The sequence below is a fragment of the Electrona antarctica genome (assembly GCF_951216825.1).
Source record: "Electrona antarctica genome assembly, chromosome: 24".
Classification (NCBI taxonomy): domain Eukaryota; kingdom Metazoa; phylum Chordata; class Actinopteri; order Myctophiformes; family Myctophidae; genus Electrona; species Electrona antarctica.
The window spans coordinates 6,836,739-6,860,901 of NC_136803.1; the positions used below are offsets into that span (position 1 = coordinate 6,836,739).

At 44.1% G+C, this 24,163-nt stretch overlaps 2 protein-coding genes and 1 long non-coding RNA gene across 3 annotated transcripts in view; all 3 read left to right on the forward strand.

The window, feature by feature from the left end:
• Positions 1 to 3,492, forward strand: part of LOC306917198 (general transcription factor 3C polypeptide 3-like) — a gene marked incomplete at its 5' end in the record, with an annotated part of 7,211 nt that extends 3,719 nt beyond the window's left edge. Inside the window, one exon of the mRNA XM_079495331.1 lies at positions 2,096 to 3,492. Within this exon, the coding sequence (XP_079351457.1) occupies positions 2,096 to 2,218 (123 nt within the window). The 3' untranslated portion in view covers positions 2,219 to 3,492. The remainder of the gene's footprint in view (positions 1 to 2,095) is intronic.
• Positions 3,493 to 6,004: 2,512 nt separating this feature from the next.
• LOC306917295 lies at positions 6,005 to 15,183 on the forward strand. The gene is made up of 3 exons (XR_013789140.1): positions 6,005 to 6,071; positions 6,481 to 6,645; positions 15,064 to 15,183. It is a non-coding gene; the product is annotated as an uncharacterized lncRNA (long non-coding RNA).
• A 1,835-nt stretch (positions 15,184 to 17,018) lies between these two features.
• LOC306917199 (uncharacterized protein) lies at positions 17,019 to 21,993 on the forward strand (the record flags this gene model as incomplete). Its single annotated transcript, XM_079495332.1, has 4 exons — positions 17,019 to 17,192; positions 17,293 to 17,404; positions 19,459 to 20,180; positions 21,421 to 21,993. The coding sequence occupies 4 exons, from the start codon at positions 17,019 to 17,021 to the stop codon at positions 21,466 to 21,468; spliced, it is 1,056 nt and encodes a 351-aa protein (XP_079351458.1). The 3' UTR covers positions 21,469 to 21,993.
• Between the last annotated feature and the right edge of the window lie 2,170 nt (positions 21,994 to 24,163).

A 24,163-nucleotide genomic window follows, 5' to 3' on the forward strand; every position in this document is an offset into this window, starting at 1 on the left:
CACACACACACACACACACACACACACACACACACACACATCTATACACTACTACTACCACAAAGCTCTGAGGCTGTCTGCACCCACACTGGAGGCACACATACACAGGGGTGAGCTGCTGGTAGGACTGTCCAGGCCGCCGCCCTGGCAGTTTGAAGATGCACACAAGCCTGCACAGCCATTAATTTTTTTGGGGTGGGGTGGGGGGGGGGGGGGGGGGGGGGTTCAACAACCTGCTGATTGAGGCTGAGTGTCATAGGCGCCTCACAGCTTGAAACAATAGGAATGACTAGGAATGAGCGACCTTGGATGCATATCAGTGGTGGCGGTCTAGCCTGGTTAATAAACCAGACCGAATCAGCCGTTGGCAAAAAAAAGTTGCCTACCAGCGGATTACGGTCTGGCGAGGCTCAGTAGCACGCCTCTTTCCTACAACCGAGAACAGGTCGGACCAATCGGGACACGGTATGCAATATGGGCGGGCTTTGGTACAGTGACGTTCAATGCTTGAGACCTTTGACTGACAGTAGCTCTGACCAATTGCGTCAAAGAGAAAATGTGCCCCGGGAAATGAAATCCAAGTGGAGCCAGCCCAGACTGATATACCGCGACAGTGTTGTGTGATATTAGTCTGGTTTATTAGCCAGGCTAGTGGCGGTCCAGCCATTGTGTCGACCTGCTAATTAGCTAATTAGGTGTTCTGCCTGAAGCAGTCTAAAGAGTTGTGGCTGATGGATTCATGAACCAATTAAATTACAGAGGTGATGTTTGCAAGGTTATGACAACACTAAAGTTTGCCCATTATGCAAGTAAATATAATACATTTTCATATACAGTAGCCTATATTGTCGGTTAATAAATATAGGTCTACATTTAAGAGGTTATTTAAATTGGTGATCACTCGTGTGCATGTGACATAGCCCCACTATAGTTACAAAAATCCACAGCACATACCTGCACATACACATACATTTGATGTTTCATGGTGTGAGATCACCATCTCAGCACAGTTGACCTACTGTAGGTAGTAGGTACATCCTCTGACAGGCTCCAGGTCATATGACCTACTGTAGGTAGTAGGTACATCCTCTGACAGGCTCCAGGTCAGGTCAGGCTCCAGGTCATATCAAACTGATTCTTTTGAGTGTTAAACATTTTGGGAGTGCTGGAGGCAGAAGACAAATGAGAACGTTTGTACAGGATTTTTGAGTGGTGCAACCACTCCTAGAACCAGCAATGTCCGTCCGTCCTTCCGTCCGTCCGTCCGTATGTTTAGGTTACCAACATGGGGCGCTGTTGCACCACTCACTTCAGACAGGTCTGATTTCTTTGTTTGCACAGTGGCACATCTATTTATTCAGTGTTGTAGGTTGAGGGACTTGTTTAACCGTTTGGCCGGGACATTGGTTTCAAGGGCTGGGGGAAGTATTTTCTCATGTAATGTTTCAGCGGATTCGACCGTTATCTCTGCATTGGAACGGCGAAATCATCCGTTATCAGCACGTTTGAATGGTGCCAAAATGTCCATACTGGCATCCTCACCACAAAAATTTAATTTAATTGAATACTATTCTCTGCCTATCAGGACGTAACTCGGACGGCGCTGAGTCGGGTCTGATGCCAGTATGGACATTTTGGCACCATTCAAACGTGCTGATAACGGATGATTTCCCCCGATTCAATACACAATACCAGTCGAATGGGGTGAATGTTTGTGTTTGCTCCAAAATATTCCTTAAAAAAGAACTGACTAGGAAGAACAAGACAGAGGGAACTGGGAACTTAGACCCATTACAGGCACACTGCCACAGACTGGTGGCAGTGTGCCTTAGGGTTTTACAGACTGGTGGCAGTGTGCCTTAGGGTTTTACAGACTGGTGTGCCTTAGGGTTTTTAAGTTATGTATTCTTTAAACTGTCAGTAAACGGGACATTTTTGTATTGCAGTGTTAATAAAGGTGTCTGTCTCTCTCTCTTTCTCTCTCTTTCTCTCTCCGTCTCTCTCTCCCTCTCTCCCTCTCTGTCTGTCTGTCTGTCTGTCTGTCTGTCTGTCTGTCTGTCTGTCTGTCTGTCTGTCTGTGTCTGTGTCTCTCCAGGGTATCTCTCGTGACCAAGTGGATCTGAGGGCTGAGATAGCCTTCAACCTGTCCCTCATCTACCGAGCCAGTGGCAACACAGAGATCGCCCGACAACTCATCACAACACACTGCATCATATGAGCACACACATACACACAGACACAGATGCCAACTCATCACAACACACTGCATCATATGAGCACAGACACAGATGACAACACACTGCATCATATGAGCACAGACACAGATGACAACACACTGCATCATATGAGCACAGACACAGATGACAACCCGCTGCATCATATGAGCACACACACAGACACAGATGCCAACTCATCACAACCCGCTGCATCATATAAGTCATACATTCATATTTTACAGTGTTAAAAACATGTGAACACAATATAAATCTGGGCTAGGGGTGGGCTGCAGCCCAGGGGCTTTTATTATGAAAGTATTGCAATCCAATTGAAGGGAGATTTGTGTTTTGTATATTTAATTTTATTAGGGTGATTTTGCCGCTCCCCCAAAAAAAATTCGGTCAAAACGAATGCCCAAGCCGTGTTTCTGCAAGGGCCCGAGGTGGCCTCAAGGGCCCGAGGTGGCCTCAGAAATGGCCCAACTTGGGCCTCAACTCCTATAAATGGCCCAACTTGGGCCTCAACTCCTATAAATCCGGCACTGATCTTCCAGTTGAGGTCTATGTTGAATCAATGAAAGATGCTTTTATTGTGTGGTAGACAATTAATGTATTATTATTTTTCTTTAGAAAAAAACAAAACAAAACTCATCCGGTTTCTCTTCACCGTCAACTTGGCATCAGAGCTTAGCATTGACCAGCTCCTGTTCTTGCGTGTTAGCTTTCCTATCCTGGGGGACCAGATTTCAACTGGGTCTTCCGGGGGCTCTTCCAGCTGGTCTGTGGTACTGACGTCCTTTGTCTCAACAGTCTTATTATTGGTGGAGGAGCGGTCCTGCAGCACAGTGGCAGCTGTGAGGACTCCTGTAATGGGGTCACTGTTGAGGAACTCTGCTTCAGTAGGAAGGCACAGAGTTGACACTTCATCAGAGGCTGTGTGTAGTGAAGATAAGCATCCGTTAAGGGTCTCTCTGATACAGTACAGGAAAGGTGCATATCTGGGGAAATTGCAAAGTGTGGTTGCCTCGATCACCTTCGGAAATATTGGCCCCTCCCACAGCCAATAGCCAATTAGAAGATTAGGAACAGGATGAATGAATCAAAAGGGATCTTTTTACAGTACGTTTCAATGGTATAATGTTACAATTACTATCAACGTGTAATGTTTTGTTACCGGTCCTAACCACATGCATTACTCTGAACTCAGATTTATTTTTCTGGGTGACAGAATGTATATTTTGTGTATATTTTCTCATGTCAATAAATAACTGGAGTTTTTTTTAATAGGTGAAACTGAGATTTGTGTTCTATGCTGTGATTGATGGATGGACCATGAATCTATTAGAAAAGAATGGGATGGATTATAGTTTTGTTTGTTCTCTATAGCAGTGGTTTTAAACCAGTGGTCCTCCAGGTGGTCCCCAGTTAAATGATGGAGAGATGGTAACCAAATGGACCCTTATAGATCTTTTAACTCAAGAAGTCTACACAATTAGATAATGTTGTTTAATTGTTATTCAAAATCGTATCCAACGATAACAAAATATTCTTTCGTTTTGGGTCTGCGAGAAAAGGGTTAAAAAAAACACTGGTCTTCCAGACTAGAGGTTTGAGATGGCGGATTATTTGATCCCACATAACACACCTCAGATTTTGTGTATACTGTGGTTTTCAACCCTTTTCACGTCGAGGTCCATTATTCATTGAGCTTCTCAGACCCAACACTTTGTTGGATAAGACTTTGTCCACAATTCCCCATTAGGAAACATAACAGGCAATTAAACGATCAAAATAACAATTCTTCTACATTCTCTAATAGTGTAGACTTCTTCCTGAATTAAGTAATGCAGATTACGCTCAAGAGTTAAAGATGTGTGGAAGTAGTAGGATGACGAATGTGGTGGAATATAGAATGAATAAATATAAACTGTCAATAAGTAGTATATGCTCACTGGAGCAAGCCCACAAAGTGTGACAATTAGTCTGGTGGCAACCACACTAATTATGATTCCTGTCGTAAAACATTACAAACAATGATTAAAGCTTTGCTTAGAAAAGTGCAATAATATTCTGTGGAAAAATAATCGGATATTTGTAAATTTCTATGGGAAAAACGTAGGCTATGCCTATGGCCGATTTTTCAGTGGGTCCAGAAAACCACGCCCACTGCTATGCTCGATATAGTGTGAAGTGTATAAAGTTGGGTCAGTTGTGGAAAAGGCTTCACTTCAGCTTAAAATCTCAAATGACACCAAAGAACTCACACTGGAGGCCTTACAGCTGTAACCAGCGTGGGAATGGTTTCACTCATGATGACACACACAAGAACATTCACACTGGAGAGAAACCTTATTGCTGTGATCAATGTGGGGGAAAGGTTCACTCGCATGTCTAGCCTTAAGTCATGTTGGATATTCTGTTGTGCTGCATTTTGTTTGTAAACCTTGACTTATAACTGTTTTTTTGTTGAGTTTCCATAGATGCACATAATGAACTAGAAAGGTCGCAATTTAAAAAAATTGCAAAGTGTGGTTGCCGCAGTGGCTTACATATGCCCCTCCCGCTAATATTGCCAGCCAATTACAATGTCACGTCACACCTGCGATCATGCGTATTTTTGGGGGGATTTATCCCCCCAAAAATCATTTTTCTGCAAGAAACGGTTACATTTTTCGAAAATGGAATTGCTTTTGGCTTTTGGTTGATTAAACCACCCCGGACATGTGATTTGTGATTTTGGACATGAAATTTAGGATGGATTCCCTTCGTGATTTATGGCATTTTTTGTGATATAGGCCCCTCCTACTATTTGGCATGGGGCGTCAGATCAACATATGGAATGAATTCTGTACTGGCCATATATGGAGTGTGTCTTGAGCGTACAGGGTTTGATGAGGTCAGATCAACATATGGAATGTCGGAACAGGTCAGCTCCATATATGGAGATCTAAGGGTGGCAGCGGGGGCAGTGTCTTGAGTGTACAGGGACTGACGGCATGACAGGTTTAGCAGATTTTCATAGTAATCTGCGACCCACGGTCACAATATTTTTACTTTATGTGAATTTGGATGGCATATTTATCTTATTTTGATTTGTTTATTTGCTGTCTGTGATTAGTTTAGAGGCTTCAGTAGGCCCTGAAGCCTTCACTGCTTATCACCAATTTGCCACTTGTGGGCTTATAGTCCCATTTTTTATGATTATAATAACCCCTCCTTCCCTTCGTATTTTAACACGACTTCCTTTTTAAGATTCAATAAACTTGATGTTGAATAAACCTTTTTGGTACATCAGCATCTGGTTCTGTTCATTCTGAACACTTAACCAATTTGGGGTACCTTACTTTTGTTCACTTACCTTCAATATAAATACAATATATGGTTAATGTGTTTGTAGGATCCCTCACTCCTATCTGTGAGGGTGGTGTGTAGACAAACATTAGGATATGTTTTCGAACATTCTGTAACGGTCTGCTCCTCGCACCGTGGACTTTGACTGTCCTTATTTAGGTTTTGGACTTAAGATAAGATTTGTCATTTCAGTATGCTCTGTTTTGGTCTTTGGTCATGTGTTCCTGACTGTTCTGTTTTCTTTTGGGTTTTTTTACACTGTTGTTGCCTTGGTTTTGTTTGACTTATTTTGTAGTATTGTTCCTAGTGTTTCCTGTCTTCCTAGTTACTGTTTTCCTGCCTTGTCTAACCTTGTAATTGGTCAGTGTTTCAACCTGTGTCCTGTTAGTCCCCCAGCCTATCCCAGTGTTGATTGTCAGTTGAGTTCACCTGTGCCCTGTTCTCCTGGGTCTATTTAAGCCCTGTGTTTGCATTGTTCTTGTTGGTTCGTTAGTTCCCTGATGGGTGAGTTCCTGTTATGCATTTTGAGTTTTATCTGCCTTTTGCCCAGTTATGGAAGATCCTGAGTTTGATTAATTAATTCTTCTAAGTTTAATTGTTCTGCCTCAGTGGTGTCTTCTGCATTTGAGTCCTCATCCCTAGTCACCGTAACAGGTTCCTTACATACCGGTACATAATTAATTAAAACATCTGCATAATGCAATCTTTTACTTTGTCTATTGTAGTACACCTAGCCCTCATCGACAGGAACTCTTCCATGTATCATTTCTTTTAGAACACATGCCAGCGTTTCACCTCATCAATTCTAACTTGACAATCAAAAAGCTGCTTATGATTATTCAACAGAAGAGTTCAAGGTGAATCCGTTATTAGTATCTTTTAACATGTTTGTATTTATTTTTTACGTGTGTAGGGAACAGTTTATGGACAACAAGGTTGTCTTCGCTACTCCTGCGCAGACAGACCAACGACCCACTGCGCAGACAGACCGAGCAACGACCCACTGCGCAGACAGACAGAGCAACGACCCACTGCGCAGACAGGATGGACGAACCAGGATGGATGGATAAACATCACAGTGAGTACAACTCTGCACCCCCTGCTCTCTCTCTAACCGTGCACAAACACCCAGCATCATGTTTTATATTCAGTGGTGGAAGAAGTACTCAGATGTTTTACTTAAAAGTAAAAGTAGCAGTTCAAATTTGGGTCACTGAAAGGTTTGTGAGCTGTTAATTGACATGCATTATTTTGAAACCGATCAGGAGCTGAAGATGCTGTTTGTAGATTTTGATTATTTGTATTAAAAACATACATACATTAACCACTTCAGCCCTATATACTTTGGCTATTTGAAAATAGCCGATCTACAAGCTCACAACACGTCACTTTGTGGGTTTGTAGATATGTTATCTTCAAAGGATTGAAAAAAGTTCCAGAGCCACAGGAACGCACCCAGGGTGCCGGCCCGATTTTTTTATTTTCTTTATTATTATTATTATTTATTTTTTCTTAGAAATACATTGAGGGCAGTGCCGTCATTTTCAATGATGCCAAGATTACAAAAGGCATAATACATAAGCAGTGTAATATTGAAAATAAGAACAGCACCACAGAATGAGTTATATCATGTAAAAACAAGCAAAGAACAGTGAAAACAATACTGACATCTTATTTTAAACAGTCACAAATGAGTGCGAGAGAGATCATGAAGTCCATTATTGAAGTCCATTGTAATTGATTCCAGGTAAAGGGAGGGCTACAACCGAAGGCTGTTTTACCTATAGCTCTGTGTTGGCCTTGGTGGAGCCAGTGGAGGGCTCTGTGTTGGCCTTGGTGGAGCCAGTGGAGGGCTCTGTGTTGGCCTTGGTGGAGCCAGTGGAGGGCTCTGTGTTGGCCTTGGTGGAGCCAGTGGAGGGCTCTGTGTTGGCCTTGGTGGAGCCAGTGGAGGGCTCTGTGTTGGCCTTGGTGGAGCCAGTGGAGGGCTCTGTGTTGGCCTTGGTGGAGCCAGTGGAGGGCTCTGTGTTGGCCTTGGTGGAGCCAGTGGAGGGCTCTGTGTTGGCCTTGGTGGAGCCAGTGGAGGGCTATGTGTTGGCCTTGGTGGAGCCAGTGGAGGGCTCTGTGTTGGCCTTGGTGGAGCCAGTGGAGGGCTCTGTGTTGGCCTTGGTGGAGCCAGTGGAGGGCTCTGTGTTGGCCTTGGTGGAGCCAGTGGAGGGATCTGTGTTGGCCTTGGTGGAGCCAGTGGAGGGCTCTGTGTTGGCTTTGGTGGAGCCAGTGGAGGGCTCTGTGTTGGCCTTGGTGGAGCCAGTGGAGGGCTCTGTGTTGGCTTTGGTGGAGCCAGTGGAGGGCTCTGTGTTGGCCTTGGTGGAGCCAGTGGAGGGCTCTGTGTTGGCCTTGGTGGAGCCAGTGGAGGGATCTGTGTTGGCCTTGGTGGAGCCAGTGCAGGGCTATGTGTTGGCCTTGGTGGAGCCAGTGGAGGGCTATGTGTTGGCCTTGGTGGAGCCAGTGGAGGGCTCTGTGTTGGCCTTGGTGGAGCCAGTGGAGGGCTCTGTGTTGGCCTTGGCGGAGCCAGTGGAGGGAATGGAGAAGGAGAGAGACATGCTAGAACTTGGGCTGGTTGAAGACCAAGTGTGCTGCGGCTTTCTGGACCAATTGGAGGCACATGGCAATGTGCAATAGTCAAGTTTGTATATGTCTGATGACTGGATAAGGAGCTGGTCTGACCGAGGAGATTTGGGAGATCGGAGATGGCTAACCGCCAGCCAGCCCACCACCACCAGTACCACACGTTAATGTTTAGGTTACGCATTCATATAATTGACAGCCCCAGCCACTGCAGCGAGGCTATCTAACATAGACTGTCATAAACGTGCATGGTCACGGTGTCACGGACCACAGGCAAAGTGCCAGACACTAGACGAGTCACCCCTTTACCAACTCGCCCCGGGCGTACAGCCGGTGGAACTGCGCGGCCTGGTATTCCTAAAGTAACCTAAGTAAATTATGCTTAAACTTTTAAACCTAACCTTATTCCTAACCTTAACCTCAGTAAAACTAACCCTAACCTAAAAATCACGGGCGAGATGGTTTAGGGGCGACCGTACCTGATACTGACTAGCTATTTATTTTATTCATGGTTCACAGGTTCAAGTTGATAACTTGATATACAACTAAACTTGATATACAACTAACAACACTGTGTGTGTGTGTGTGTGTGTGTGTGTGTGTGTGTGTGTGTGTGTGTGTGTGTGTGTGTGTGTGTGTGTGTGTGTGTGTGTGTGTGTGTGTGTGTGTGTGTGTGTACACCTGATCAAATCAGGTTCTTTAGATTATTTGATGTTGTACAACAGTGATTTTGAAACAAAGACTGATTTGGACACCTGGCCTTTCAGTTCAGGTTTTTTGTGTCCTGAAAGGATTCCCTTGCATGGATGGTTCTGGTATCGGATGGTACCCAGACCTGGCGAGCCGACCCGGAACTCTGAACCTCCCCCCCTTCACCCACAAATGTGGTAATCTGGTTCTCCAAATTGGAGAAAGAGACTGCTTTCCCTGAACTGAATAGGAACTGAACTGGGACTTTTCAAGTCAACAACTTAAAGTGGGCCCCATTTGTTTGTTTTTCATGAATGTTCAAAGCTGTTTATTTTCTGGTTTATACGCAGTCAATTCATAAATCTTTATACCCACCTTATCATTAGTTATCCTTGCGCAACTTGCTACAAAAACACTGAATGATTTTGCTTGTTAGCTCGGTAGGTAGAGCTCTTGCCTTTGCAACACAAGGTCATGGGTTCAAATCTGGGCACCGCTAACTCTGTATGAGTCAAGAACCCGTACCTGCCCCCCACTATAAAAAACCGACCCTGTCACAATTCCATGGTCTTTTTCTCAAGTTTAGTCCTCCATGTTTCTTGTGCATATTATTCTTATTGCCTTCCTGCTTGGTCCTGCCTCATCGCTGCTTGCAGCGATTTGTTTCTAGTTATTATTATTATTATTATTATTATTACTACTGGTTTAAACATGTCTGTTCTAGGTTACTTTATATTATTCCATTGGGAAATGTTGCCCTGGTTAGTGGTTTATGTCCAGCTGCCACATAAGGTTACATACAATTACAACGGTTTTACTGTACTGTACATTTAGCAATTAAAAGCAGGTCTGTCCGATCGTGTGTTTCTAGTGTTTGACAGCTAAAACTTGTGGGGGTGGTTAAGATTTGGTGGAGTGATTAGATGAGTGATTAGGGGTGGAGTTAAGTACCTCTTGTCCCCATTGTCACACACATTTCTGGGCAGCTCGAAGTGTTTAAAAGGTTTAGAATATTCTCATGGCATTTCCTCAGCTTTCAGTTTTGTGGTCTAACAAGTTTCAAATCGTCATATCCTCCTTCAAATATTTGTCAATTAATGATCCATCATACGAAAGCATATGTTCTGTACTTTAATAATCTGTAAAAAACTGAAAAATGACCAACGCCCACTTGTGGCACAAAGGACTAGCCAGTCACATGTGTTCAAATTTAATAACCCTGTATACCCCCCTGTATAACCATATGGCAAAGTCCCAGGCCCAGCCAGCCAGACAGGGGTTAGTCCCAGGGTTGTCCATAGTTATTCTGTAGCAGGCAAGTGTTGCTCACACAATATTTCTTCCTGAAATCAGGCAAAGATAAAAATGGTAAATGGTGCATTTATATAGCACATTCCAAGGCGCTTTACAAAGATTGTGCATTACATTCACCCTTTCACACACACACATTCATACACTGATGGCAGAGAAAACCATGCAAGGCACCAACCTGCTCATCGGGAGCAATTAGGGGTTCAAAGTCTTGCTCAAGGACACTTTGACACAAACTCAGGGGGAGCCCGAACTTGGAACCTTCCAGTTCCCAACCGGCAACTCTACCCCTGAGCCACTGCCGCCCAATAATCTCACATAATGGTTCTTCCTGAAATCAGGCGAGTATTTCTCACGTAATGGTTCTTCCTGAAATCAGGCAAATATTTCTCATATAACAGTTTTCTTCCTGAAATCAGGCAAGTATTTCTCATGTAACAGTTTTCGTCCTGAAATCAGGTGAGTATTTCTCACGTAACGGTTCTTCCTGAAATCAGGCAAGTATTTCTCATGTAACGGTTCTTCCTGAAATCAGGCGAATATTTCTCATATAACAGTTTTCTTCCTGAAATCAGGCAAGTATTTCTCATGTAACGGTTCTTCCTGAAATCAGGCGAATATTTCTCATATAACAGTTTTCTTCCTGAAATCAGGCAAGTATTTCTCATGTAACGGTTCTTCCTGAAATCAGGCGAATATTTCTCATATAACAGTTTTCTTCCTGAAATCAGGCGAATATTTCTCATATAACAGTTTTCTTCCTGAAATCAGGCAAGTATTTCTCATGTAACAGTTTTATTCCTGAAATCAGGCGAGTATTTCTCACATAACAGTTCTTCCTGAAATCAGGCGAATATTTCTCACGTGACGGTTCTTATTGGCATCAGGCAAGTATTGAGGGGAGGTCCTTTCTCCAGGTTCCTGGATTCCTTACTTACTGGATTACCGTACTAAACCCATTTGATCAAGGCATCATCATGTAGTACAGTCAATCTCATGATTTACCAGCAACATTTAATGTAAGGTGCAACTGTTACTTACTTATTTACTTACTTATGCCTACTGCCCCTTCTGGGGCATCGGCCGTCAACAAGCAATCTCCAGGCATCTCTGTCTTGAGCCGTTCTCTCCAGCTGGTTCCACGTCATCTTCATGGTCTTGATGTCTGCCTCCAGGTGCAACTGTTACTGCATTCTAAATAGGCCTACATACAAAATTGCAGTGGCAACTGATTGCATTCTAACTACATGTGTAAACGCTACACGTAAACTACAAGCAATTTACATGATCACAGTTTTGTTACAGTCCACTGTACAGGCCATTTGACCTGGCGAGCCGACCCGGAACTCTGAACCTCCCCCCCTTCACCCACAAATGTGGTAATCTGGTTCTCCAAATTGGAGAAAGAGACTGCTTTCCCTGAACTGAATAGGAACTGAACTGGGACTTTTCAAGTCAACAACTTAAAGTGGGCCCCATTTGTTTGTTTTTCATGAATGTTCAAAGCTGTTTATTTTCTCTGAAGTTTAATAATACTTTTTCAGTTAACCTTTAATCCCTGTTTCAGACTCATTTAATTGGTTTTCACTCATTGAGCTCCTCATCCGAATCTGGTATATTTTCTGGTTTATACGCAGTCAATTCATAAATCTTTATACCCACCTTATCATTAGTTATCCTTGCGCAACTTGCTACAAAAACACTGAATGATTTTGCTTGTTAGCTCAGTAGGTAGAGCTCTTGCCTTTGCAACACAAGGTTATGGGTTCAAATCTGGGCACCGCCAACTCTGTGTATGAGTCTTCAAGAACCCTTACCTGCCCCCCACTATAAAAAACCGACCCTGTCACAATTCCATGGTCTTTTTCTCAAGTTTAGTCTTCCATGTTTCTTGTGCATATTATTCTTATTGCCTTCCTGCTTGGTCCTGCCTCATCGCTGCTTGCAGCGATTTGTTTCTAGTTATTATTATTATTATTATTATTATTATTACTACTGGTTTAAACATGTCTGTTCTAGGTTACTTTATATTATTCCATTGGGAAATGTTGCCCTGGTTAGTGGTTTATGTCCAGCTGCCACATAAAGTTACATACAATTACAACGGTTTTACTGTACTCTACATTTAGCAATTAAAAGCAGGTCTGTCCGATCGTGTGTTTCTAGTGTTTGACAGCTAAAACTTGTGGGGGTGGTTAAGAGTTGGGGGAGTGATTAGATGAGTGATTAGGGGTGGAGTTAAGTACCTCTTGTCCCCATTGTCACACACATTTCTGGGCAGCTCGAAGTGTTTAAAAGGTTTAGAATATTCTCATGGCATTTCCTCAGCTTTCAGTTTCAAATGGTCATATCCTCCTTCAAATATTTGTCAATTAATGATCCATCATACGAAAGCATATGTTCTGTACTTTAATAATCTGTAAAAAACTGAAAAATGACCAACGCCCACTTGTGGCACAAAGGACTAGCCAGTCACATGTGTTCAAATGTAATAACCCCCCTGTATAACCATATGGCAAAGTCCCAGGCTCAGCCAGCCAGACAGGGGTTAGTCCCAGGGTTGTCCATAGTTATTCTGTAGCAGGCAAGTGTTGCTCACACAATATTTCTTCCTGAAATCAGGCAAAGATAAAAATGGTAAATGGTGCATTTATATAGCACATTCCAAGGCGCTTTACAAAGATTGTGCATTACATTCACCCTTTCACACACATTCATACACTGATGGCAGAGAAAACCATGCAAGGCACCAACCTGCTCATCGGGAGCAATTAGGGGTTCAAAGTCTTGCTCAAGGACACTTTGACACAAACTCAGGGGGAGCCCGAACTTGGAACCTTCCAGTTCCCAACCGGCAACTCTACCCCTGAGCCACTGCCGCCCAATAATCTCACATAATGGTTCTTCCTGAAATCAGGCGAGTATTTCTCACGTAACGGTTCTTCCTGAAATCAGGCAAATATTTCTCATATAACAGTTTTCTTCCTGAAATCAGGCAAGTATTTCTCATGTAACAGTTTTCGTCTTTAAATCAGGTGAGTATTTCTCACGTAACGGTTCTTCCTGAAATCAGGCAAGTATTTCTCATGTAACGGTTCTTCCTGAAATCAGGCGAATATTTCTCATATAACAGTTTTCTTCCTGAAATCAGGCAAGTATTTCTCATGTAACAGTTTTCTTCCTGAAATCAGGCGAATATTTCTCATATAACAGTTTTCTTCCTGAAATCAGGCAAGTATTTCTCATGTAACAGTTTTCTTCCTGAAATCAGGCGAGTATTTCTCACATAACAGTTCTTCCTGAAATCAGGCGAATATTTCTCACGTGACGGTTCTTATTGGCATCAGGCAAGTATTGAGGGGAGGTCCTTTCTCCAGGTTCCACGTCATCTTCATGGTCTTGATGTCTGCCTCCAGGTGCAACTGTTACTGCATTCTAAATAGGCCTACATACAAAATTGCAGTGGCAACTGATTGCATTCTAACTACATGTGTAAACGCTACACGTAAGCTACAAGCAAGTTACATGATCACAGTTTTGTTACAGTCCACTGTACAGGCCATTTGGTTTCCCAAATGTTTAGTATTGTAGCAGTCGGCGCGTGGCACGCCTCATTGGTATGTGCCCAAAATAACAGATCTGTAAGCTGTTGAAAACGCCATGAGCGCTGTGCAGGGTTGGGAAGCAACGCCATTATGTAATCGGAGAAAAAACAGTACAGTACTTTTTAAAATGTGTAATCTGGATTACAGACAGTAACGGGGATTACAGGCTTGATTACATTCTCCCCTTCCCCTCATAAATTTTAGGGCTATAATATGTTAAAACAACAAACGATAAAAGAATCAAGTCGAAATAAATAGTACGCATGACACATGATCAGGGGCTGAGCTGTGTGTGTCGCTGCCGCTACCCATAATGCACTGCACAGTGGGCACACGAGCAGTGGCGAATCCAACTCTCCAGTCCCCATGTTATATTTATTATATTATATTACATTATATCGCGTGATGATCTATAGCCAGCGGACACTCTGGTCAGTGATCTGTATAGGGGAAAAGAGGAGGCGGGGTGTGTGTGTGTGGAGCGCTCTGTAGCTGTGGGGACACGGGTGGAAAATGATTCAGATGATGATTCCGTTCAAATGGCACGTGACTGGCACTCCAGTAGGCTATGCATTGCTCGCTATATGATGCAGACATAACCATAACTCTATGGATCATATCATTAACATGCAGCTCTCAACGGCTTCTGTGTTGACCAGTGTGGTGGTGATTAGGAATTATTATTATAATTAGGAATAAATGTACCTTTTGTACAAACTGTGCCTGAATAAGACTGTATTTTAAAATGAATCATAAAAGGTCTACTTGAGAGCCAAATATTTTCTGAGGTGCTACTGATTTAACTTTTTCTTTTTTTCATAGGCTCAACATTCTTGTCTGGTTATCAATGGTAAAACTTGTTTTATCTAATGAAATAGTTTGCATAAAAGTAATCCAAAAGTAAGTGAAAGTAACCACTTAGATATATCCTTTATTTCGGCGATAAGTCTGTTCTCTCATACACTCACTCGGAATATTGAACCATCTAGTGGCCTAACATTATGGTAATGGCCGAGCCTCGGGCCGACCCGGGTAGGGCCGGGCCTTAATTTTCGGGCCCGTTGAGAACTCTACGTCTCCTCCTTCACCTCCCCCTCCCCTCCTCCCTTTTCTCCCCCCTCTTGGTTGTGTGGGTTCGTTTCCCATCAGTCGATCAGTGCGATTGTTATTAAAACTGTACAGACTCATGGTCCAGTAAGACCTGCCACTAACTCGTCATCCGGGGAGCCTCTCCCCAGAGTCTCTTTTTGTCTCCCACTCTGCAGTTCCATGGACTTGTATTATGGACCCCCAGCTGCCTATGAAGAGTGACTGTGGACCAGGCCTCTTCACGGAGCCTTCAATGAGCCTATCAAGAGTGTGACCGTGGACGCCTTCTCCCAGAGTACGACCATGGACTGCTACCATATCATAGTATTAGTACACCACCACACTGTATTTTATCTTCTTAATCCGAGTGCATTTTTATGGCTCTTGAAGCAGAGACAGGTACTCGCCCATCTCTTCCAAAACAAGTCAACAAGATACTGCATTTCTTTCACCCTTTAGCATATGCTGACCCGTATACATAATGTATACGGGTCTTCTTTTGTGAACAGTTCAAGTGGCATGACTGAGGTGCTGACATATTTCCATTGCTGACCCACGGCAAAGGCCAGGTCTGGGTTGGTATGGGTGTTTCATCGTGCAGAGAAGAAGCTTGGGGGCACTTTTGGGTCAAACAACAGTAGTGAGTTGGTGCTAGAGGCCCATTGGCTCTGTGTCTCTCCATTTGATGATGTTTGGCAGTAACCCCAAAGCTTGTGTTGGGAATTAAAGTGCCCTGTATATATGGCAGGTGTAACTTAGTACCAGCAGGAGTGAATTAATTCACATTATCATGTCTTCTGCAGATCAGCTTCCACCAACTTATTCTGTTCTAATACCACCTTCTTTGCTATAATTTCAATCTTTTGTTGTGAAGCACTTTGGTCAACTCTGGTTGTGTTAATATGTGCTATATAAATAATGGTTGATTTGATTTAATACCACCTCCTTCTACACGTCCTTCGGCAAAAGGTAGATCACGATCAACCAGTAGATCACAAAGGCTGTGCAGGTAGATCAAAATATATATTTTTGGCATCTGCCACTTGAATTAAGGTGACTTGATTGACAACAAAAAGGCCTGTCGGCTCAAACCCACAATGCAATATTTAGTTTTTTTTTAGTGTTGCTGTGTACAAAAACGTCTGTAGCATAGCATTACAAATTAAATACAAAAATCACACCCGTGTGAAGTGAGGGGCGTTCTTATCATCTTACAACATCGAGGAGGGAATTCGGTTTGGGAACTGCCCATAGATCCGAAGTCCCGTTAGTCCGAACATGCATTAAGGTATGATTAGGTGATGTAATGATGATTTAAAACAAACAGTGTCAAAACAAACATTAAATTCTCTTTATTTTCAATGGGATTTAATGTTTGTGTTGGTGACTAACATTAATTTCTCTTCATTGTCAATGGCGTTTATAAAACAAACATTGACCTAAAGACAAACATTAAACCTGTGCTGGCGCCCTTAAAAAAAAGGTACCTCTCCCCCTCTATTTCCCATTCTAAGTGCATTCAGTCTTAATGTATATGTAACGCCAGCTTCTAAAGCTCCCTCAGGTACACTATTTAAACTATTTTCAGCAATGGTATAATCATTTTTTCGGTCGGTAGATCTCTTTGAGCTTTGTTATTTTGAAAGTAGCTCTCAAGTCAAAAAAGTGTGGGCACCCCTGTAGTCTAACACCACCTCCTAATTACTAATACCACCTCCTTCCATGTTGGTGGAAGCTGATCTGCAGAAGACATATGATGATGTGAATTCACTCACTCCCACTGGTACCAGCGCCTGCCTTCTATGCAGGGGTCTTCAATTCCCAATACAAGGATTGGTGTTACAGCCAAACCTCATCAAATGGAGAGACACAGAGCCAATGGGCCTCTAATCCCGTTTGTCCCAAAAGAAGCTTCCTCTCTGCACAATGGAACACCCATACCAACCCAGACCTGGCCTTTGCTGTGTCAGCAATGGAAATGCATCAGTACCTCAGTCATGCATCTTGAACTGTTCACAAAATACTTAAATGCACGCTGAAGGGTGAAAAAGTGCGGTATCTTGTTGACTTGTTTTGTTTTGCGATTGTGGAGGAGCCCATCTGGGGGGAGAGGCTCCACCGTCCAGCCCCAATGGAGGAGCCCATCTCGGGGGAGAGGCTCCACCGTCCAGCCCCAGCGGAGGAGCCCGTCTGGGGGGAGCGGCTGCACACCTACATCACCGTCCTGGAGAACCTGGCTCTGTCTGGCCTGTTCCGGTTCGGACCCACGCTGAACAGGTCAGCGCTGAACATCACACCACAAACCGCAGCCACAAAAAAAAAAAAATTATTTAGACACGCGCGCACACACTGTAGGTTTAATATCTCTACCTGTGTATTTGCTGTTCAGAACTAACACAGGTTAGGTGGTGGCCGCGGAAGGGGGCGTGGTCTTCCTTACCGCTTCCCGTAGCAACGGTCTGGACTCAGCCGTCGGCGTGGAATGGGAGACGCAGTCTGAGAGCACCGCGGCCGCAGGTGAGCTGACGAGATGACTTCATGGTGTAATTTAATTGACTGGTTCTCCAATTTATGTGTATTTGGCCACGGACCCCCATCTGAAAATATGTTGTGCCACAGTGACGCCCAGAAGAGAAGATTTATTACAGCAACAAAAAAATACAAATCCAGAAAAGAATTGCACAAACTCACAAGCGTGGCACAAACTCATCTGCTACTTTTGAACATCCAACGTATCAATGGATAAAGTGATTAAAATGATTGTGATGCCACGTTAACTACTGTTGCTGCACCTTCACCATACCTTTGCAGCTTTATAACAATCCAAGATTGTTTATTTGGATTCCTTTCTCATTTCACCTTCCTTCAATCTTCGCCTCCGTTTCTCCTCTCTTTCACTGTAGTCAGGGGATATTAATACAATCTGGGAATACATTACCAAGACTTTTCTTCACCAATGTGTTTGTAAAGGTGTCTACTAACATACCCCACATTGGTTTCTATTCAACCACCCTAGGGGAATGTTTGACAGCTGCTGAAACCATCAGCCTATAACGTAAAATGTTCTAAATTTCATTATGTTTTAAGTAGCATGTGACGTGTCAAACTAGGATGTTTTCATGATTCTAATCAAGCATTAGTTTTTCATGAAAAACAATCCTTTGGCTAAAAATTGCCATATCCGTCATCACAAATGTGATGAGGTCAGCACATTTTGGCACATTTGGGCAAGTGGCTATGGCCGAATTTAGCCCGAGGAGTATTTTTCGTGCAAAACTAATGCTTGGAATGGGTTCAGAATCATGAAAAAACCCTAGTTTGATCCCTAGTTTAACCATAGACCCCCTAGGTTGGCCATAGCCACTTGCCCAAATTTACCCAAATGTGTTGACCTCATCAACCATTTTTAGCCCAAGGAGTGTTTTAAGTGCAAAACTAATGCTTGGAATGGATTCAGAATCATGAAAACACCCTAGTTGGACAAGCATAATGACATTTAAAACATTTTGCCTTATAATGGTTGTATGGCACCCCAACTTTCAGCAGCTGTCAACTTCCCCTGAAGCCTCTCCAACTCCAACTGATCCAAAATGCCGCAGCTCGCTTGGTCTTCAACCAGCCAAAATTCTCACATGTCTCCCCCCTGCTCCGCTCCCTGCACTGGCTCCCGGTCGCTGCCCGCACAGAATACAAAACTCTGATGTTGGCATTTAAAGCAACCAAAGGTATGGCTCCCCCATATCTTGCCAGCATGATTGAACCCTACAAACCCTCCCGCGCACTCAGATCAGCCAACGCAGGGAAGCTGGAAGTACCCTCACTAAAAACGCCGGGACAACGCTCCACACGTCCCAAACTCTTCTCCCTTCTGGCCCCAAAACTGTGGAATGCACTTCCCGTTGCAATCAGAACTGCAGCATCACTCCCGATCTTCCGCCGTAGTCTGAAAACCCACCTTTTCAGACTCCATCATGGCCCATAGCACTTACCCTACCCCCCTTAGACAGCACTTCTTAGACTTATATAGCATTTGAAACAGACTTATAGCATGTCATGTAGACAGCACAATAAGTGCATTGTATGTAGTCATAGCACTTCATAGTATATAGTGTATAGTAGTCATAGCACTTCATAGTATATATGTACAGCATAGTATAGCATATATGTGTAGTTTATATGTATAGTGTCATTATATAGATATGTTCTAGTTATAGTTTATATGTATAGTGTCATTATATAGATATGTTCTAGTCACGTTCTTAGCTTACGCATGTTTCGCGATAAATGCTTTTTACATATGTGATGTATTCCCATGCTTTTTGTTCTTGCTTATTGTAAGTCGCTCTGGATTAAGAGCGTCTGCTAAATGCCTAAATTGTAAATTGTAAATTGTGGTTGAATAGAAACCAATGTGGGATATGTTAGTAGACTCCTTTACAAACACATTGGTGAAGAAAATTCTTGTTAAGAAATGTATTCCCAGATTTGACACTATACTGATGATATTCCCTGACTACTGGGGTAAATGGATTGTAAAATGGATTCATGATGATGGTGTGTCTTTCTTGCAGAGAGCAGTGTCCCAGTGCTGGGCGTGTACCAGACCTTCCAGAGGGCAGCGTCCCAGTGCTGGTCGTGTACCAGACCTTCAGCAGAGAGCAGCGTCCCAGTGCTGGGCGTGTACCAGACCTTCCAGAGGGCAGCGTCCCAGTGCTGGGCGTGTACCAGACCTTCCAGAGGGCAGCGTCCCAGTGCTCGGCGTGTACCAGACCTTCCAGAGGGCAGCGTCCCAGTGCTGGGCGTGTACCAGACCTTCAGCAGAGAGCAGCGTCCCAGTGCTGGGTGTGTACCAGACCCTCCAGAGAGCAGCGTCCCAGTGCTGGGCGTGTACCAGACCTTCCAGAGGGCAGTGTCCCAGTGCTGGGCGTGTACCAGACCTTCCAGAGAGCAGCGTCCCAGTGCTGGGCGTGTACCAGACCTTCCAGAGGGCAGCGTCCCAGTGCTGGGCGTGTACCAGACCTTCCAGAGGGCAGCGTCCCAGTGCTGGGTGTGTACCAGACCTTCCAGAGAGCAGCGTCCCAGTGCTGGCCATGTACCAGACCTTCCAGAGGGCAGCGTCCCAGTGCTGGGCGTGTACCAGACCTTCCAGGAGAACCCTACGTCGGCCTGGTGCTCCATCCCCGACGACGGAGCCTCCTCCCTGGCTATGAGACTGGACAGAACGCCCCCTGTTGGATCAGCTCACACCCCGGCCACTCTGTGCAGATGGCAAGGGGTCTTTGGCCCCATACAGGTACAGTACAGACCACCTCCCCCCTCTCTAAGAACCTTGCATTTACCTCCATTTTGTTTTCTGTCGGGTGGAAACCTTGTATGTTCAAGACTACTTTTCAGGAAATGTGAAAAATACTCTCATCTCTTCCAAAACAAGTCAACAAGATACTGCACTTTTTCACCCTTCAGCATGTATAGGAGTATTCTTTTGTGAACAGCTCAAGTGGCATGACTGAGGTGCTGACATATTTCCATTGCTGACCCACGGCAAAGGCCAGGTCTGAGTTGGTATGGGTGTTCCATTGTGCCCCCAAGAAGCTTGGGGGCACTTTTGGGTCAAACAACAGTGTGTTGGTGCTAGAGGCCCATTGGCTCTGTGTCTCTCCATTTGATGATGTTTGGCTGTAACCCAAACATGATCTGCAGATCAGTTTCCACCAACTTCTTCTAATAACAACTTCTAATACCACCTTCTTCTAAACACGTCCTAACACCACGCCCTTCTAACACTTCCTTCTAACACCACCTTCTTCTAACACGTCCTAACACCACCTCCTTCCATGTTGGTGAAAGCTGATCTGCAGAAGACATATGATGATGTGAATTCACTCACTCCCACTGGTACCAGCGCCTGCCTTCTATGCAGGGGTCTTCAATTCCCAATACAAGGACAGCCAAACATCCTCAAATGGAGCCAATGGGCCTCTAACGCCAACACATTGTTTGACCCCAAAGAAGCTTCTTCTCTGCACAATGAAACACCCATACCAACCCGGACCTGGCCTTTGTCGTGTGTCAGCAATGGAAATGTGTCAGTATCTCAGGCATGCCACTTGAACTGTTCACAAAAGACTCGCTAAAGGGTGAAAAAGTGCAGTATCTTGTTGACTTGTTTTGGAAGTCTTGAGGCGTTTGATATTGCTATAAAATTGCCTTGCTATTTTCCATTTGTTTAACCGTTCCGGTTGCTGTGAACTGTTGCTAGGGCCCCACCGGCACTGTCTGTATGACCAACCACATTAGCTTCTGTTTTAGTCGCAGCCTTTGCACGCTTTTCCCCCTGAAACTAATGCGCTGTCCATGCTTTTGAACAGATAGGTCTTCTGATTATCCGGTGAGCGGATGGGAACATTGGATAATTCGCACTGATGGCTTTCCCATCAGTGCGATTGTTATTAACACTGTACAGACTCATGGTCCACTAACTCGTCATCCGGGGAGCCACTCCCCGGAGTCTCTTTTTGTCTCCCACTCTGCAGTTCCATGGACTTGTATTATGGACCCCCAGCTGCCTATCAAGAGTGTGACCATGGACGAGGCCTCTTCACGGATCCTTCAATGAGCTTATCAAGAGTGTGACTGTGGACCAGGCCTCTTCACGGATCCTTCAATGAGCCTATCAAGAGTGTGACTGTGGACCCGGCCTCCTCACAGAGCACGATCATGGACTGCTAGCATATAAGTATAGCATTATCTTAACATTACCAGTAAGACGCCTGAGGGTGAGGAGCGATCTTGCCCTAAAGGGCGACGTCGCGTGCACTTGCCATATATGGAGCGTGTCTTGAGTGCACAGGGTTTGATGAGGTCAGATCAACATGGAATGTCAGAACAGGTCAGCTCTAAGGGTGGCAGCGATGGCATTGTCTTGAGTGTACACGGTTAACACGGAAAACAATACCCGTAAGTGTCCGTCTCACAGATGAGGCATAGCTTGTTCACAGGTCTTTCCAGTGCGTTTGTCTTCATCTTGTCCTGCACACATCTGACAAGCCCCTTTCATCAGGTATCATATGTGACTCTTCCCTTTGCATCAGGTATCATCTGTTTGACTCTTCCCGACACCCACAAGCTCTGTGGCACTGAATCATCCATAATCATAACGTCTGCTGTTGCCAGGTTCTTCCTAATCTGAGTCCACTTTTGTGGAACTTGAAGCAGAGAGAGGTACTCACCCATCTCTTCCAAAACAAGTCAACAAGATACTGCACTTTTTCACCCTTCAGCATGTATAGGCGTCTTCTTTTGTGAACAGCTCAAGTGTCATTACTGAGGTGCTGACATATTTCCATTACTGACCCACGGCAAAGGCCAGGTCTGGGTTGGTATGGGTGTTCCATCGTGCAGAGAAGAAGCTTGGGGGCACTTTTGGGTCAAACAACAGTAGTGTGTTGGTGCTAGAGGCCCATTGGCTCTGTGTCTCTCCATTTGATGATGTTTGGCTGTAACCCCAAACAAGATCAGCTTCCACCAACTTCTTCTAATATCACCACCTCCTAACACGTCCTAACACCACCTCCTAACACCAACTCCTTTCATGTTGGTGAAAGCTGATCTGCAGAAGACATTATGATGATGTGAATTCACTCACTCCCACTGGTACCAGCGCCTGCCTTCTATGCAGGGGACTTCAATTCCCAATACAAGGATTGGGGTTACAGCCAAACATCCTCAAATGGAGGGACACAGAGCCAATGGGCCTCTAACGCCAACACATTGTTTGACCCCAAAGAAGCTTCTTCTTTGCACAATGGAACACCCATACCAACCCAGACCTGGCCTTTGTCGTGTCGTGTCGTGGAAATGCGTCAGTACCTCAGTCATGCCACTTGAACTGTTCACAAAAGACTTGTATACACACTGAAGGGTGAAATAGTGCAGTATCTTGTTGACTGTTTTGGAAGAGATGGGTGAGTACCTGTCTCTGCTTCAAGTGCCACAACACTGGACTCAGATTAAGATGAACCTGGCAATAGGAGACCTTATGATTATGGACGATTCAGTGCCACAGAGCTTGTGGGTGTCGGGAAGAGTCAAGCAGATGACACCTGATGCAAAGTGAAGAGTCACATATGATACCTGATGAAAGGGGCTTGTCAGATGTACGTGCAGATGTACGTATGTGCATATCACACAGCTAATTAGCAAAGTCAGTGTAGGTGAAGTCAGGGTTCATATCTACAGGTCACCATGACCACGGCGTCTCCATGCATAAGACATCAGACTTCCCATCTTGTGACTGCGACGTCACCACCCCCATCACTGTGCTGAACCAACGAGGGGATGCCAACCATCTCCTCCACGTGGGTCATCGTCAGCTGACAGCAACATGGAACTTTATAATTTTGGTGTGGTCTGAATTCCTGCGTCTTCCACATTACTTTTTAAGGGTCTTTTAGCCAATGCCTGGATTGTGTTCAGGGTTCAAGGGTTTTTCTAGGATTGGCAAAGGTTACTAAAGGATTTTAACCCATTTTTGGTGGGAACCCCTTTTGGTGTTTTTAAAGCATTATGTTATACTCTAGCTATTGAAAAATAGCAGATCTACAAGCTCAGCGCGGCACCGAGTGCCGCGCTATGAGCTTGTAGAGCTTGTAATCAGCGCTATGCTGATTAATTTTGTTCCATTCAAAGTTCTCTGAAAGGTTTATCCATTCATCTTAAACTGACCGCACTATATTTGAACAATGAATCCATGAATTGAACAAGGTGGACCCTCTTGTAAACAAGTGTAATGCTTAATTGGGTCATCCACTCACAGTCAAGACAAGACAAACAGTCTTTGTATTGAGTTTGTGCTTGAAATGTACTGTAATTCTGCAAACTGTTAATAAATATTTCGATCAATATTTCAATCAAATTCTATAACTATTACCCTAGAGTTGGGTTCTGCTTGACGTTTCTTCCTAAGGGAGGGAGTTTTTTTTGTTACCACTGTCGCAATATTGCTTGGTGGCTGTCCTTTGCTCTACATGTAAGTCTTGAGACAACTTTTTGATATAATAAAATGGAATTGAATTTAATAAAATTGTGTAATTGTGCATGTGTTCTGACAGGTGGGTGAATATAATTGTGCAGTAAAATTGTACTTAGTAAAAAGATTTGTACTTTACGTAAAGCTGTTTAATTGTTTTAAACCAATGCAAGGGAATGCTTGACGTGTCTCTGTATAGCGGATTAATTGTTCTGATGAACTAATGCAAAAATAAAAACTTTTTTTTC